This window comes from Aplidium turbinatum, chromosome 5, assembly GCF_918807975.1.
Source record: "Aplidium turbinatum chromosome 5, kaAplTurb1.1, whole genome shotgun sequence".
In the NCBI taxonomy this organism is placed as follows: Eukaryota; Metazoa; Chordata; class Ascidiacea; order Aplousobranchia; family Polyclinidae; genus Aplidium; species Aplidium turbinatum.
In genome coordinates, this window is record NC_137476.1 from 37,578,434 (window position 1) to 37,595,754 (window position 17,321).

General features: G+C 40.0%; 2 protein-coding genes and 1 long non-coding RNA gene across 7 annotated transcripts in view; 2 read left to right on the forward strand and 1 right to left on the reverse strand.

Moving 5' to 3' along the window:
- The window catches only part of LOC145769960 (ubiquitin-protein ligase E3C-like), a 42,668-nt gene extending 41,193 nt beyond the window's left edge, over positions 1 to 1,475 (forward strand). For both annotated transcript variants that reach the window (XM_082581522.1, XM_082581523.1), the window contains exons 19-22: positions 100 to 249; positions 555 to 751; positions 871 to 1,001; positions 1,175 to 1,475. In XM_082581522.1, coding sequence (XP_082437648.1) covers positions 100 to 249; positions 555 to 751; positions 871 to 1,001; positions 1,175 to 1,342 — 646 coding nt within the window. In that variant the 3' untranslated portion in view covers positions 1,343 to 1,475. The remainder of the gene's footprint in view (positions 1 to 99; positions 250 to 554; positions 752 to 870; positions 1,002 to 1,174) is intronic.
- Positions 1,476 to 6,639: 5,164 nt separating this feature from the next.
- LOC145769887 (uncharacterized) lies at positions 6,640 to 9,689 on the forward strand. The gene is made up of 4 exons (XR_014289110.1): positions 6,640 to 6,776; positions 7,393 to 7,578; positions 7,804 to 7,922; positions 9,589 to 9,689. It is a non-coding gene; the product is annotated as an uncharacterized LOC145769887 (long non-coding RNA).
- Positions 9,690 to 12,241: 2,552 nt separating this feature from the next.
- Positions 12,242 to 17,321, reverse strand: part of LOC145769967 (eosinophil peroxidase-like) — a 45,003-nt gene continuing 39,923 nt past the window's right edge. For all 4 annotated transcript variants that reach the window (XM_082581535.1, XM_082581537.1, XM_082581536.1 and 1 more), the window contains exons 17-20: positions 16,337 to 16,495; positions 14,391 to 14,515; positions 13,495 to 13,607; positions 12,242 to 13,045 (exon numbers count right to left, since the gene is read on the reverse strand). In XM_082581535.1, the coding sequence (XP_082437661.1) occupies positions 12,889 to 13,045; positions 13,495 to 13,607; positions 14,391 to 14,515; positions 16,337 to 16,495 (554 nt within the window). In that variant the 3' untranslated portion in view covers positions 12,242 to 12,888. The remainder of the gene's footprint in view (positions 13,046 to 13,494; positions 13,608 to 14,390; positions 14,516 to 16,336; positions 16,496 to 17,321) is intronic.

Here is a 17,321-nt window from a genome sequence, read left to right on the forward strand (position 1 = left end):
ATAAATATTTTTGATAAAGTTGTTGGTTGCTGATCAATCTGTAAACCTCAAATGATGACCGTTAGATTCCAACTAAACCTTCCCAACTTTTCTCCACAGAAACTTGATGTTTCTTCGTCGTTACGAGGGAGATGTGGCAGATCTGGACCTCAACTTCACGGTAGTGGACGATCAGTTTGGTGAGCTGGAAGTCAAGGAGTTGATCCCGGGTGGACAGGACATGGCCGTAAACAATGACAATCGGGTCAGGTTAGTCCCCTCCCTCCGACTCCGCAGGAGCAACATCTGCATTGACTCCGCAGGAAGAACATGTCTCTCTGATGTATACTCATCAAATTGTTCATCCTGTTGGATTCCTAGCTTCAGAAACTCTTCAGTACACGAACAACCGACGACTATTGTGATGTCACCTTCGTTTGTTGATGATGGTTTTATTCCACCTAACGTACAGAAAAATGGAGATCAAGTGCTGATATTTTACATTCACCTTTCCCCCAGTGGGTTTGTGCCACCGCATTGGACATCGTTGTGTAAACCTCCGTCACCTGTTGCAGATACATCCACCTCCTTGCCAACTACAAACTCAACGTGCAGATGAAAGCGGCCTGTGACGCGTTTCGTGACGGAATGGCATCCGTCGTTCCGCTTGAGTGGCTACGCATGTTCGATCATCGGGAGCTGCAGACTCTCATATCGGGAGCCGAGGTTGAAATCGACGTCACTGACATGCGACGTCACGCCACGTATTCAGGTAACCATAGCGACGGCAAGTTACCAAAATAGGAGGTCATCATCTCCGCTGTAACGACGTTTTGTGCCTCATTGTTGAGCAACAGTTGGCGATTGTTAGTTTACTATTCTTTCCACTAGGTGGTTACAAAGAGGACGACGCCATTATCACATTGTTTTGGGAAGTTCTGGACACTTTCTCTGAAGAGGAGAAGAGGAAGTTGCTTCTGTTTGTGACAAGTTGTTCAAGACCCCCTTTTCTAGGATTCAAAGTGAGGCCAATCATGTGAAAATTTTATACTGTAATATGTTTTTAAACATAAATTGTTTTAAGCAAGTTTCACCCATTCCCCTACGTCTCTATGCTGTTGAGAACAACCTATATTTGTGATAGATACAGAGTTATATGAGCACATATTGACTTATAATTATTGTCATTGCTCAGGAAATGCATCCGCCATTTTGCGTACACAATGGCGGCGAGAGCGACCGGCTGCTGACGTCATCGACCTGCCTCAACCTTCTGCGCCTACCGCGGTATACAGACGCACAAACGATGAAGGAAAAGATCCTTTACTGCATCGAGAGTGGGTCGGGATTTGAACTCTCCTGATTGTGTTGAAGACTCAACGTCGTTTGCAAAATATTTATTGAACGTGAGGCATTGTTGGTGGTTGATTCGCAGTCGTCACTCCACAACATCGGTTGTTCCTTATGCAGTGTTGCGTCATAATAAAATAAAATTTAGCCGACCACTGTTGTGTATCCTGGTAGACGCCCCCTAGTGGTTAGTTGGGCGCTCGCGTTTATGTGGTCGCCACAGTTGACGTGGTTAGGTGTTGCCAGATATTTTATAACGCAAGAAATGGTAATTGTTCGTGAATTCACTGAGCCGACAAAGTAACGGAAGACATTTTTTGTGCAACTTTGTGAAGTTGTGTTTAATTTGCATGGAATTCCACTCGAAGCTCATTGTGGCAGCAAATCGCTCCTTGAGTTTGTCGACCAAAAAGCAATTGTCGCTCGCCCTGCTGCACAGAACCAAAGTATTTTTGGATAGCTCCAAACGGGTTGCTCTGATACTGCCAACTTCCTAAAGAGCAAACGCTGACACGCTAGCTCACGCAAGGTAAGAAATCTAAGCCCACGTTTATTTTGGTGATTAGCCTAAGTATTATAGGCCTACTGTGAAGATAAACTGTAAGCTACAAACGTTTTCGGCCATACACACGTTAGCCCTTATCAAGTAACAAAAAAAATAACTGCTTATCATATCTACAATGTAAATGAATAACTGATCTAAACACTGAATTGAAAAACGAAATGCATAAAATGAAACGGCAGATCACATGGCGTTTAGATTACGCGAGGCAAACACGCATCAAGAAAAGACGTTGAGTAAATATGAAGCGCCTGAGGCAAACAAATGTGTATTGAGGCGAGGATTGTATGATTTTATTAGCACAGCCTCGTGGATTTTAGTGTCGAATTCGGTGGAACATTTACGCATAATTCTAAACGACTACAAGGATGGTTTGTTATTTGAACATGTTTGGCAATCGAATATGTCATCTTTAATGGCACTTTGTTTGTTCAAATTAATTAAATGTAAGTGCTCACTCTCGTGTCCAAATGCCGCGTAGACATACCGATGTATGTACAATTCGTGTCATGCGAACAAGTGAACTTGTACACGACATTTAAACACAAGTAGGGAGAGTCCTAAGTTCAAGCTGAAAATAATAACCAACTTTGACCGTTTTATACACAGGAACAATATCCACGTTGAACTTCATTTTGATAAAACTTAACATATTACTGACAAAGCGTCTCGATGCTTTACCCACATACAGAGCCTCTGAGAGAAATTTTCACTAGGGGTACGAAGAGTCATTCCGGGCCCCCCTCTCACTCCGGGCCCCCTTGTCTTAGGCAAAACGTGTGATGTTTGCTTAGGCGTATTGCACACCATACAACATTTTACTGCAGAATTGGACATTTGTGCGCAATAATAGTATCAACCTGCAATAAAACTTATTCTTTAATTTTAATAAGCTATGCACAATAATACTGAATATGAAAGAGGATAAATATGTCGTTTCCCTCATATGATATAGGCCTAGGCTACCTCATAGCCGGTCGTTTGGTCGACAAGACATTTGGTCGACAAGACATTTGGTCGACAGGACATTTGGGTTAGGGTAAAGGTTTGTTAACTAACCCTAAAATGAGTCGTTCTGTCGACCTAACATCTTGTCGACCAAATGACCGGGTACCGGCCTATCCTGCACTGCTGCCAGATAAGACTGAGCATCATCAAATGCAAGTTTATAACAACAGAGAATGGCATTGGCCTACCCTAGATTAAATTCTATCCCATGCATCTGAATAATGACATAATGTAAGGTTTAAGTCGCCCCGATAGCTCAGTTGGTTAGCGCGTGACTTCGTGAACGAAGAAGCTTCAAGATCAAGCGGTGCTGGTTCAACTTTCGGGGCGTGCGCTTGATCAACGCATTCTAAGGACTGCTCTCCATTCAGTGGCACTTAATGGATGTAATAATTCCCAGGTAACAAGACTTCAACAATCGGAAATTTCACTCTGCCAATCTCCGTAACCGGCCTTGCTTCAAGAGCCTCTACAAGTATGCGAAACAACCCAGCAAACATTGATTGCTGGGCCAGCGTTGGCTATATGCTGGGTATGTTGGCACAAGGCTGGCAATTTTGTCCAACATTTTGCCAACATTGCCAACATTACGCCAACAATTTCAATACTTCTTATTATGCGTTCAAAAAGGTCTTAAAGATTTTGTTTCAGGTTTATTTGTTTTAAACTGTAAAAATACTAACACAAACCTCTTTTCATGTGGTATTGCTTCAAAACACAGTTGTGTGATTGGCTGACATCGGTCAGAAGCATTGCCAGCGTTGTGCCAATTCATAACAATTTCGGTGTTTTCTTCAAAATTATGCAAATGTATACCATGATTTTGCTCCAATTTTACATTTTAATAATAGGCTATCAATGCTGTTATTATTTTCTGATACCGTACAAGTATACTATGAATACTTAAGACCAGCGTTGGTCAGAAGGGTAGCCAACAGTTTGCCAACAAAGTAGTTTCATTTTAGTTTGTTTATGCCAAACTGAGCAGAGGTCTAGAAAAAGGCTGGAGCAACAAAACACGAACGCGATAACGTGCTTGATACCCAAACAGTTTAAACTTTCCATTAGCCCTACACGTTTCCACAAAATAAACAATTGCAACGTCGGCTATATGCTGGATGTGTTGGCACAAGATTGGCAATTATGTCCAACATGTTGCCAACAATACGCCATCAGTTTCAATAACTTATTTCTTATCATGTGTTCAAAAAGGTCTCAAAGATTTTATTTCAGGTTTATTTGTTTTAATCTTTAAAATCACTAACACAAACTTCATTTCATGTGGTATTGCTTCAAAACACAGTTGTGTGGTTGGCTAACATCGGTCAGAAGCATTGCCAGCATTGTGCCAATTCATAACAATTTCGGTGTTTTCTTTAAAATTATGCAAATGTATAGCCTACCATGATTTTGCTACAATTTTACATTTTTATAATAGGCTATCAATGCTGTTATTGTTTTTATAATACCGTACAAGTATACTATGAATATTTAAAACTAGCGTTGGTCAGAAGTGTAGCCAACGGTTTGCCAACAAGGTAGTTTCATTTCAGTTTGTTTATGCCAAACGGAGCAAAGGTCTAGAAAAAGGTAGGAGCAACAGAAACGCGAACGTGATTCCGTGCTTGATACTGAAACAGTTTAAGTTTCCATTTGCCCTACACGTTTCCACAAAATAAACAATTGCAATGTCGGGTATATGCTGGATGTGAGGGCACAAGATTGGCAATTATGTCCAACATGTTGCCAACAATACGCCATCAATTTCAATAACTTATTTCTTATCATGCGTTCAAAAAGGTCTCAAAGATTTTATTTCAGGTTTATTTGTTTTAATCTTTAAAATTACTAACACAAACCTCTTTTCATGTGGTATTGCTTCAAAACACAGTTGTGTTGTTGGCTAACATCGGTCAGAAGCATTGCCAGCGTTGTGCCAATTCATAACAATTTCGGTGTTTTCTTCAAAATTATGCAAATGTATACCATGATTTTGCTACAATTTTACATTTTTATAATTGGCTATCAATGCTGTTATTATTTTCTGATACCGTACAAGTATACTATGAATATTTAAGACCAGCGTTGGTCAGAAGTGTAGCCAACAGTTTGCCAAGTTTGTTTATGCCAAACGGAGCAGAGGTCTAGAAAAAGGTAGGAGCAACAAAACGCGAACGCTATAACGTGCTTGATACCGAACCAGTTTAAAGTTTCCATTCGCCCTACGCGTTTCTACAAAATAAACAATTGCAACGTTGGCTACTTCATTTCAGCTTCACTGGATTTATTCTTTGAAAATATTAATAGCCAACAATAAAATGACTCTTTAATTAAATGACTCATGTGGTTTAGTGGAAAAACACAGTTTCTTTAGCATACCGTATTCTTGTACCAACAACGCCATGATAAAAATTGTTTGTTCATATTCAATTGCTTCAGATAATTTAGTGCAATAAATGTCTTGTGATTCAGAGAACACTTCCAGAAAGTTTAGGCTTTGGTGCCTCCAATACCCAACTAGCATAATCCGTTCTTTCTACATTGATTCAACGTCTGCAGACGTTGGTAAGGTAACTCATCATCATTAGTCGTTATCTCCGCCTGCGGCAGATTGCGCATCAACATGGCTTATTTGTTTCCAAGAGTGGCGATTTTGAGCCAACTCGCCCAGTGTCGTCAAGTGGAGTCCGGTCCATGATTGAATGTTGTCTTGCCATCGTTTTGGTTGTCTGCCACGTTTTCTTTTTCCTTCTACTTTGCCTTCTGTGCAAAGTTTGCTGATTCCGAATTGTGATCTTTAAGGTAACTAACAAGCGATAAACTTAAAAACGTGGTTGCTAATTCAAGTTGCCAGGTCTTCATTTTTTTCTTGTGTTCAACAAAAGCTTTTTTAATTTTCAAGTTTAACTATACTAAAATGTGTTGTAATATTTTTGAAAACATTTTTTCAGGACCAACCTCAAAATTTGCGTGCAGTTCCAGAAAATTTAAAACAACTTGTAAGCTTAATCGAATTCACTTGTTGATGTTTGGTAGCGCTCGACACAGCAGCATGATTGTGGTGATCATGTAATCATTGAGTTGCGGCTGCACTGCCGCCGCGCTGCTGACCTGTCTGCAGACGCTGAATCAATGTAAAAAAAATCGATTGATGGAGTATCACTTGTTGATTTTGTTCTGAGAGCAGTCTCGCTCACTGTCTGATTTTGACCACGTGGGTGAGATTCTCGTGTCGCCAACAAAGGGGCGTCTTTACTTTAAATGTAGCAAAGCTTGCACAATAGGCCAGCTTCAGGAGCAGTCATGTTGCGTCGAAATCTCTCCTCAATTTCTTGAAGCGAGATTTCACAAAACGATTGCTACTTTTACTTTCAACGATCCGGCGTATCGTTTTTTCTCCTCTCGCGGTGCATAGAACAATACTGCAGGCACAATAATTGTTGTGAAAACTCCATTATGACGTCACTACTTAAACTTTGACTGGGCAATATGACGCGTTGAAGTGAAAGAGGCAACAAAGCTTTAGAATGCGGCGATGTGTTATATCAACGTGAGGAGATGCAATTTAGCAGAAGAACTTGGTTTTTTTTATGAAGGAAGACAAAGGCCATGACGTAATCCTTTGCTAAAGGGATTATGACGTCACTCGATTCACTTCGACTGTTCAAGCATGGCGGTTGTGCTCAATACACAATTACGTGGAGAGCCGAAAGCACAATGCTTATGTAAACAGCGCTAAGAGGAATTTTCGCTTCTTGCATCGAAAATATAAAAAATCGAATTCAATTGAGATAGGCCTATTACGGCCGAAAGAAGTTTTAGAAATGATCAAAATGAAACTATAGGAATGACTTACGACAATGTTTATGAAAACCTGGTAAGTGAACGTCTTTTATTCATTGAACCTGAAATAATTGTGTAAAGTCGTTTTTGTCACTAGGCTACGTTTACACAATTTAAAGAAAGTTATAAAACTCAATTTAGAGAAAGTTATAAAACTCAATGACCAATGGAAAACTTTCATATGAAATATTCTCGTGACAAATTTAGTGCCAGTGCTTCTAGATGAGTGCTAAGAAGATATCAGCAAAGTAGCAGAGCTTGTGATGTCCCACAACATGTGTAGGGTTCTGTTCAATCTTTGATTTTGCTGCTCCGGCAGTGTTTGCCTGACTGCTTGAATGTGTTTGTATTTTTATGTCGTGTGGATAGGTCTGTGATGGTTGTAGAGTATTTGCAAACGTAGCTTTCATTGCCGTCAACTGAATAATAATAATAATAACATGTTTTATTTTGCGCCCATTTCGACAACATAGCCTACAGTAGCCTACACTGCAACCTACATACGCAACAAAACAGACGACTGGAATCCCAAAATAAACTTTAAACGTTGGCTGTCATTTGTAACAGTCGAAAATTTCTTTAGCAAGTGCTGAAGCTTTTTAATATGATGGATGAAACCCCTGTCATTACATTCGATTTACATTTTGCAGGTGGCAAATTTAAGTCAAGTTGTTGGCAAAAATGCAAGCGATTGTATCAGTGGACTTATTCCAACTATTATTATCGAACACAACACAGTTCAAGTCATGTCGAGAAAAAAGAAAGAAAAAAAAACGTCGTGAAGTCTAAGCACTCGTTTGATTGTTTAAAAAAGAATCTGAAAAAGATTGTTCTTGGTGAGTACGGATAAATGTTTTTACTACGACTAAATGATTATGTCATAATTATGCCATTTTGTTCTTTTGATTAATGTATGATGTAATTGTGAAGAGTATTGAGTAATGTATGAAAATGTTTTAGTGGTGTATTCGCATTGATGTGAACAACGAACATGGTGGTTAGTAGGCTATGTCGGCATTTATATACTGATTTAACACTTCTTTTTTTACTTTCATGATTAGACATGGTGATGGCGCACGACAAAGCTGCTGCCGTGCAGCAAATTGATGAAGAGTTTCAGAGTGATTTCGAAATTGGAAAGACAGGCAAGGTGGCTGAAAACGGCAAAAACTAACTTTTGGTGAGCTTGTTGTATGTTTGAAAGACAACTGCGAATGTGTTGCTTTAGTTGTTGAATAACTATCTGTACACGCAATTAGAATGTATTAGAACTTGATTATTGCTCTGCGTGGCGCAGAATCGAATGATAAGTTTTTTGTCACGCACGTTGGAGAGAGGGATATTACATTGATATTGCAGATTGTCAATTAACTTCGTAGCATAGGCGTAGCCAGGGGGGGGGGGCGAAAGGGGCCATGGCCCCCCCCAAATTTTCAAAGTTTGGATTCCGAAGTTGAACCCTTTGTTGAAAATATAATATAATTTGTATAAATTTATATTGTTTTTCAAGACATCTGGCTATTAACACCCTCCAGGACTTGTTTTAGACACACAGAAAGACACCAATGAGTTTTGCAAATCGTAAATCGCGCAAAGTTTACGCGATTTACGCTTCTTTTAACTAATCTGTGGAAGCAACTTCAGGATCGCTTACTCTGTTGGTTTTTTTTGTAGTTTTTGTGTAGCTAAGTTTTTTTGTGTTTTCTAATTTTAGCCGCAATTCTTGCCCGTTTGTGTGTAACAGCTACCTTTAATAAGTTAATAGCTGTTTATCTGTCTATAATTTTCATACAAATATTCCCTGAAAGTGTTTCCAGAAAGCGCTATAATCCATTATTTGAGTGTAATTTTGCAAAAATTTTCCGGGGGTGCATGCCCCCGGACCCCCCTAGTATACGCGTGCCTTCGGCACGCTCTAACCCTCCATCAGCTTTATTGCTTCTTTTCTTAACCCACCAGGAAACGCCACTGCAGATGTCTTAAATTAAACACTTTGTCGTTCTCTTCAATTCATCAAATATTTGGCCCCCCCCAAATTTTTTTTCTGGCTACGCCACTGCTTCGTAGTATCCTGAACGACAACTGATCAAAATGCTACACTGTGGGGCGTAGCCAGAAAAATGTTTTGGGGGGGGGCCAAATATTTGATGAATTGAAGAGAACAACAAAGTGTTTGATTTAAAGCCATCGCCGCTTGATGTGCAGTGGCGTATCCTGGTGGGTTGAAGCAATAAAACTGGTAGCGGGGTAAGAGCGTGCCGAAGGCACGCGTATTCTAAGGGGGTCCGGGGGCATGCTCCCCCGGAAAATTTTTGAAAAATTACACTCAAATAATGGATTATAGCGCTTTCTGAAAACACTTTTAGGGTAATATTTGTATGAAATTTATTAGCAGATAAACAGCTATTAACTTATTAAAGATAGCTCTTACACACAAACTGGCAAAAACTGCGGCTAAAATTAGAGAACACCAAAAACACAGCTAAACAAAAACTCAATAACTACACAAAAGCCCAACAGAGTAAGCCATTCTGAAATTGCTTCCACAAATTAGTTCAAAGAAATGTAAATCGCGTAAATTTTGGGCGATTTACGATTTGGAAAATTTATTGGTGTCTTTCTGTGTGTCTAAAACAAGTCCTTGGGGGTGTTAATAGCCAGATGTCTTGGAAAACGATATAAATTTCTACAGACTTTATTGCATTTTCAACAAAGGGCTCAACTTCGGAATCCAAAGTTTGAAAATTTGGCGGGCATGGCCCCTTTTGCCCCCCTGGCTACGCCTATGATTCCTACACTGTTGCCAAACAGCCCTCTTGAATTAAATATTTTTGTTTCATTCTCAGGAATTCACAATGATAAAGATACACAAGAAAAAGCTGCTGATGTGCAATGAATCTCCATCTATCAATACGATTTGATGTGGCTTGTTTCTAATAAATGTGAAAATATACGAAGCTCGGCTGTTACTTTGCTTTGTCACAAAGGGAGAAGTGTTGCTTATAAATCCGTGTTGCTGCTGTTCTTTCGCCCAAGGATTAGCTAGGTTCAACAATAAACTTTTGGTGATGAGCGAGGTTTAAGTACAGAGACGTTTGGCAAATGTAGATGCCAATGCGGTTCAGATGTTTTATGCACCAGCTTGCTTCGCATGGCCAACCTTGGTCAAAGCGCGGGCATCACAATAGTCAATAGATCAGATGAAGCAGCATCATGGTGCATAAAAGTCAACCAGAATTTAGGCGCCAGATGAAGCAAAATGGTGCACAAGCCATCTTGCCAACGTTGGCCAGATACAGATGCCAACGTTGGCAACATGAAGCAAAATGGTGCATAAAACATTTTGCCAACGTTGGCAAGATACAGAAGCCAACGTTGGCTAGATGCAGAAGTCGACGTTGGCTAGATGCAGACGCCAACGGTGGCAAGATGCATACGCCAACGCTGGCCAGATGCATCTAAATGGTGCATAAAACATTTTTCCAACGTTGGCAAGATGCAGAAGCCAATGTTGGCTAGATGCAGAAGCCAACGTTGGCAAGATGCAGAAACCAGCGTTGGCAAGATGCAGACGCCAACGCTGGCCAGATGCATCCAAATGGTGCATAAAACATTTTGCCACCGTTGGCAAGATGCAGAAGCCAATGTTGGCAAGATGCAGAAGCCAGCGTTGGCAAGATGCATAATCCAATGTTGGCAAGATGCAGAAGCCAACGGTGGCAAGATGCAGACGCCAACGCTGGCCAGATGCATCCAAATGGTGCATAAAACATCTTGCCAATGTTGGCGTCTGCATCTTGCCAATGTTGCGGCCAACTTCTTGCCAATGTTGCCCCAACAATCAATGTTTTCTGGGAACCAGGAATAGCCTATCAAGGCTTTGTCAGTACGAGGATAAAGATTCAAAACCAAATTTGCCTCCTTTTTCAAATAGTTTTTAAAAAACACAAAAAAGCCCAAAAACACCCGGGCATTAAAAAAAACTAGCGTTTGGGATTTTAAAAAAAATCCCGGGTTTTTCTCAACCCTGCTTTTGCTACACTATGCCCCTCCCCCCCGGGACAGGAGAATAACCAACTTTTGTGATTTAATTTAGGGTGCTTTTAACAGAACATGTTTGCACGTAAGGCATTAAGTCACCACTTTAGACACCTAATTTCTTTCTAAGCCCTTTTGCTACATTACGGGCCCCCCAAGGACTAACGAATAACAACATTTATTCTTGAATTTAGTCGTTTAGGATGGTTTTAACCAAACATTTTTTCGCGTAAACTATAAAATCACAATTTCGGGCCCCCAACAACCACAGGCCTGGGCCCTCAAGGGTACGCCGTACCCTCCGTACCCCCCTCTCGTAGGCCCTGCCCACATAGGGAACTGTAAGACAGTTTTTCCATTCACGTTCGTCCGCTTGAGAGTGCGTAGAGCGTGAATCCAAAGCCCCCCTCAGCACCTTATTGAAAAACCATGTGGGATAGTTGTTCGCACTAAAACAAGACCGTAAACGATTGACTTCAATATTAAAATTATCAAAATTAGAGCAAATATCTTGTGCTCGCTTGAGCAGGCATTTAATTAATCCAGATTTGTAGGTTGAAGGACATACAGCATTAAAATTAAGAAAGAGGTTGGTATTGGTTGGTTTTCGCCAAACCCAAGTGTCAAATTTGTTTTTATTAATTTTAATTTTGACATCGAAAAAGGGAATGGTTTGGTTGGCTTTTTCTACCGTGAAAGTTATATTAGGATGTTGCGAGTTGAGAATGTTGAGAAACTGCATAGCCTACAAGTTTTCGGCCATAACGTGTGTATGGCCGAAAACGTTTGTAGCTTATTGTTTATGTTCAATTTTAATGAATTATGTTAAATGCCGTGTGGTTGCTTGGTTGTAGGCTATATGTCTATGGTTGAAGAAAGTGACCTCTTTACAAAATTGTACTGTGAAGAACTTACTTTTTTTTAAACCCTTCAACACCTAGACCATGGAACTTGATAGCCTTCTGTTCGTCCCCATAGCTCAGTTAGTTAGCCGCCTGATTTCAAAGACGAAGAAACTCTAACATCAAGCGGCACTGGTTCGACTCTCAGAGTGTGCGCTTGAGCAACGCATTTCAAGAACTGCTTTCTACTTAGCGGCTACTATAATGGGTAAAATAATTCATGGTCAAGAACACTTCAATAATCGAAAACTTTACTCTGTCAAAGTTGGTGACTGGGTCTGCTTCAGTAGTTCAAAGTCTGGTACGTGGAACTGCCAAGATTAAGCTCTCAAAGAAGGTTTTCTACTCCGAGAATAAACTTCCTCAATCAATATCTAAAGCATTGTTTCCACTGTTTTAGCCTATTGCTAAATGGCTTTTTTACATACAGGCTACTTTTCTGACCATCTCACTGTATAGCCCACTATTTTTCGCAACAGACAAAATAAAAAGTAAATTGTTCCTCACTCTTTCAACCACTTCCGTCCTTTCTTTTAGGCTTCAGCAACTTGGAAGTCAATAGAGTGTTTTAGATCTTTACTTTTGTAGGCTAAACATTGCGATAACGAATGATGATTTGATGATTTTTTAATGCAAATGTTTATTATGTAAAAATAATAATAAGAAAGAAACACATCTTGCATTGAGGAGCTCAACACAATACAACATGGGAGGTTTAAATCATCAATGGGCTTTGCGACAGAATGACACTACAAAACAGATTATTGTAAACAATGTATGATTTATGACTGTATTAGCACACACCACGTGTGGGTGTCGACATCTGAAATAGGCTACAGTGGATAGCAGTTTTAAAATTTATAAAAAGATTAAAGCATGTTGACATTGTTTCAATGTTCACTATCTCATTTGCTTTGCACAAAAATACGCAGTGTTGGTGAATGGCGAATCTTCGTTCCCCTTGTCGATTTATTTCAACCTGTTTAACAGCACAGGAACATCAGAAAGTCATAATTTGAATTTACTCACTAAAAATAGGCTATATCACTGGTGTGATGTTTGAAAGTCATGACACATTGAGGGAAACAGGTTGAGAGTTAGAGCTCAATCAGTAGAAAGTTAGTGCAAGATACATTTGTGAAATAAAGCAAAACTTTGTTGCCTACAAGTTTGTAATTGTGCGTCAGTTCGAAGCGCAACTATTTTCTATTGATCCGACATTGTTGACGATGACTGAAGTTCAGATCTCCCTATTTTTGTTTTTCCATCAGCATTCTTCATGGATGGATTGTCGTACACATTTGCTTGGTCATCTAGGTTGAATCTTCCCGAGCGCCGATATTGCGTTTTTTCTTGAAGTTGCCTGTATGACGTCATAAATCGATACATAAGACAGGCAGATCAAAGTTAAACTTCAAATTTATATACACTGATGGTATTGTAAGTTAAGGAAAGCATCAAAATAGTTATGACAGTGTAGGCCTAGCATAAGTCTATGCAGGGCCCCATTAACCATGAGGCAAACGAGGCACAGGCCTCAGGCCCCCTGGTTTTGAGGGGCCCCATTTTTTTACATTAGTACCGTAGGCGTAGGTAGTGAAAGTTGATGTGCCAGATTGTGCACAGTTGTTATTTTTGGATAACACTTTCAAATTGTGTAACGATTTTGCAGTAACAGCTGAGCACTTATGCTCTGTATCGAAAGCGATTGCCAATAGGGGCCCTTAAACTTAGCTGTGCCTCGGGCCCCGTGAGCCTTAATCAGGCCCTGAGTCTATGGAAGTAGTATAACACAACGAACTTTGCACTCACATAAACTTATAGATGACAACAGCAAGAGCTGCCAAAGCCAACAGAGCAATTGCACCAAGGACGACTCCAGTCACTACGGCCGATGTGTTTGTCGCAGCTTCAGCAACCTGGAGCTAAATTTTGGCTGTCTGTTAATTCAGTGTTTCACTACATTTGACCACTTACCAACTTTTGAATAACAACTCGCATAATGCACGACATGCGTAGGCGATGTCTGTTCACCTTAGGGTTGATGTTATTCAACTCATACATTCTTAGCATCAGTTTGTACTGACGCTGCAAAAAAGAAAAACAGATTCCAAGCTGATGCTCATAGAAGTCCAGTTTTTGGGTTGATATGACGGTAAACAATCTAACTAATTATTTTACCATGTAAGCCAAGAGCTGGACTCCTATCAGCTTCCATGAAGCTTTGTTTTTGTACCTTCACTTTAAACCGATGCTGTAGAATATGGTGAACCACATTCATAAGGCAACGTATTCCAAAGTGTGATACATTGTAATGCTCTTGAAAATCCTTCACTTATTACGATTTTAAGGCAATTGGAAGCGCACTATTTATAATCGGTTGAAAGATACAGAGCGATTGAGAAAGTGAGTGAGTGAGTGAGTGAGTGAGTGAGTGAGAAAGTGAGTGAAAGTGAGTGAGTGAGTCAGAGAAATCACTTTATTTGCCAATCAGATAGCCTACTAATTTCTTTATTTCTTAAATGTCAAAACGTTTATTTTAATCTAAATTGCTTTTTAGTCACCTTTGTTTAAAATGTGTTTTGTAAAAAAACGAGTCAGATGAAGCTAAATTAGCACAATGGAAGTTTTCCATGGAAACCTATTTGTTTCAAACAACTTTAGTGTTTATATTTTACAAATGTGACAACTGAGTTGGGCTTACTCACCGGCATACAAGACCTTCCATCTTGAGCGAGCTCCTTTCCTTCCCCACATTCACAAAGAGCTGATTCCCCTGAAGATTCACAAGTCTCTTCACAGCCGCCGTTGTCAGATTCACACGGATCCATGTCTTGTATAGGAATAAGAATGTTGTTAGTCAAGTAGGCCTAATATTGACAGTCGTCACCCTTCATTGTAATGCTTTTATGTTTATTGCCAAAACAGCACCACTGAACTAGAAATATCCACAACTTGATTTGGTGAAATGTTTCCGGCAAAACTGCTTAAATTTAAATAGATTCACAATAAAATGGAATGGACACTTCAGTCTAAACATATTTCAGCCACATTTGATTTGAACTTACATCGAAATGTATCACTCTTGCTGTAAATAAATACACGAATCATACAATCTATTTGACAAACCTAAAAATACTTTGCTCAAGTTGCTTTGAAAGAGCTGATCGTGATTAGAGGGCAACTGGAGTAATGGTAAGCTAGTTACAGATCTGCTGTGGGGTGGCGTAAAAGATAATGAGGTCGCTTTCCACTTGCGCGATCCCTATTTAAGCTGGTTGTTGATAAGCGTCCCTCACTGCTTCTCAAGGTGTAACAAATTGGGTGGGAATAGTTGCTGAAGGAAATGCGGCCGAGAGAAAGGAACTGGCCACTCTTGTTAACGCGGAAGGCTTAGTGTACGGTAAAGAAAACCTTTGATCTCTCATCCCCCAAGCTTTGATGGATGGTTGCTCAAACGCACACCCCGAGAGTCGAACCAACGCCGAGTGATCTTGAGCAGGGCAAGTAACCACTAAGCTAACAAGGCAGACTTTGATAAGTGAGTAGGCCTACAGAAACACCTTTTTTTGTAAATCTAGTGCTCCCTGTTGTTAATATACATATAGGCTATACACTATACAGTAGATTTGCGAATAGAGAATATGCATGCAAAATAAGCCGGCAGGCAGTGTTGTACGCGTCAATGAATTGACGGCGTCAGCGCGAATTGCCTAAAAACTTTACGGCGTAAAGTACTGCGTCAGCTCTTAAAGAAATTGACGGCGTCAGCGTCAGCGCTAATTTCTAGCGCTATTTTAGCCAGGGTCTCACAAAACGGAAGTATTGCAACCAAGTTTAGGGTAACAATGGCTATAAATAAAGAGCAGGTTTTATGTTTTGAGACTGTATTGTAATTAGCTGCTTAGCTTCTTAGTTATTTCCTTGTAGAAACACAAGCATTTCATAACGTTTGTCTGAAAATCTGTTGCGTTTCGGACGCATAATGTCCTTTCTAAATGAAAACATGCGTTCCACAGCAGCGCTGAGTGGTACTGGTGTGTTGTATTGCAAAAACAAGCCTTGAAAACGTTTACTCGGAAAGGGATCGCTGTTCCACGCGTGCTGTGATGGCTTAGCATATACTGTATAAATCTTTTAACGAGGTCCACTGCACCAACATCGCTCGTTTCAGGGGCATAGAGCTCTTGAAATAAAGTTTCTTCAACCTCCGCGATGACATTCATTGATTTTTCTCTTTCTGATCTCTCGTTCTCGATACTGCTCACGATATGAGGGATCACCATTTGGCGACCTTCTTCCGCTTGTATTCCAGATAGCCATTCCAATCAACGCGAAAGTGGGTAATTCGGATGAGTCACGCTGGCCAGAATACATTGTGAAATTCTCATTGTGAAACGAGATTTTCCATGAAAACAAAAAATGATGCATAGCGCTTGACGCTTAAAATCGGCAAAACAGTTGACGGCGCTATCACTTCCGTCAACCAAAAATAAAGTGACGGTGCTAGCCTCAGAGTCGACAAAAAGTTGACGCCGTCAACGTACAACACTGCCGGCAGGTTTCACTAGTTAGTCTATATTTCCTTTCGCAAAGCTCTAATTGCCGCGCTAAAAAGATGACTTTTATATGGAAGCTAATTTTTGTAACTTACAATTACAGCTCGGAGGAGCTGGGGTAAATCGTCCGTTGACGCATTGAACTTCTCCTGAACCACTCATTGTTGTTCCTTCTTTGCATCTGTAGGTGACTCCAGACCCGCACTTTTTCCAAAACCCGCGTTCAATTGACGGTGGAGTCCCACAATCATCAACTACAAAAACATCTCGTCAATTTTTTCATTAGGCTGTCATTCATTACTACATGTGTGCTTCTCTCTGTTTTTGTTTTATTTTTTGCTATTTGTTTGTTGGGTTTTGTGGTCGTGCTAACTACTGCTATATAGCCTACTAGGCCTACATAATTTTTCATTCAGGCACGTTTTAAACCTTTCAAGGTTTTGCCACCTTTTCCCGTTCATTAACGTGCTGGTAGGTCTATATCGATTTTTGTAGTTAGTATCTTTTTCGTCACGGACGCGTTAATGACGAAAAATAAAATGATTGATTGATTGATTGATTCACGACAGAAATTAATTCCAAAGCGTTTCTCATACAACAAGTTCAACAAAACATTTTTTCTATTTGAAAACCAGAGTTAAAAAAACTACTTAGTCACATTCTGTGAGGTTAAGCTTTCACCAAAAATAATTATGTTGTAGGCTACTGTAGGCTACTGTAGGCTACAACGGTCGATGATTGTCCTTTCGCATAATTTGATTTAAAAAAAATGCTTGTTTCGCTACAACACAAGCTGCTGTTTGTATAGAAATAACAGTGGTCACAGCGGTAAACCATAATCTCTTCGTGGGAAAATTTTAACATAAAGTTCCCGAATCCGTTCGTCTGTATATAATGACCGAAGAAACACACACTTGAACTTCTTTTCAAACAGTGTATTTCTGTAAAATTAGCCCGCGGCTATCGAAATGGGTATGCAATGCCTACACCTCTAAAACTGTCACTACGATACAGATTACTTGGATAAAAGACGGAGAATTTGTCCAGTTAGCAAGCACCAAATAAACCAGTTAAATGTGC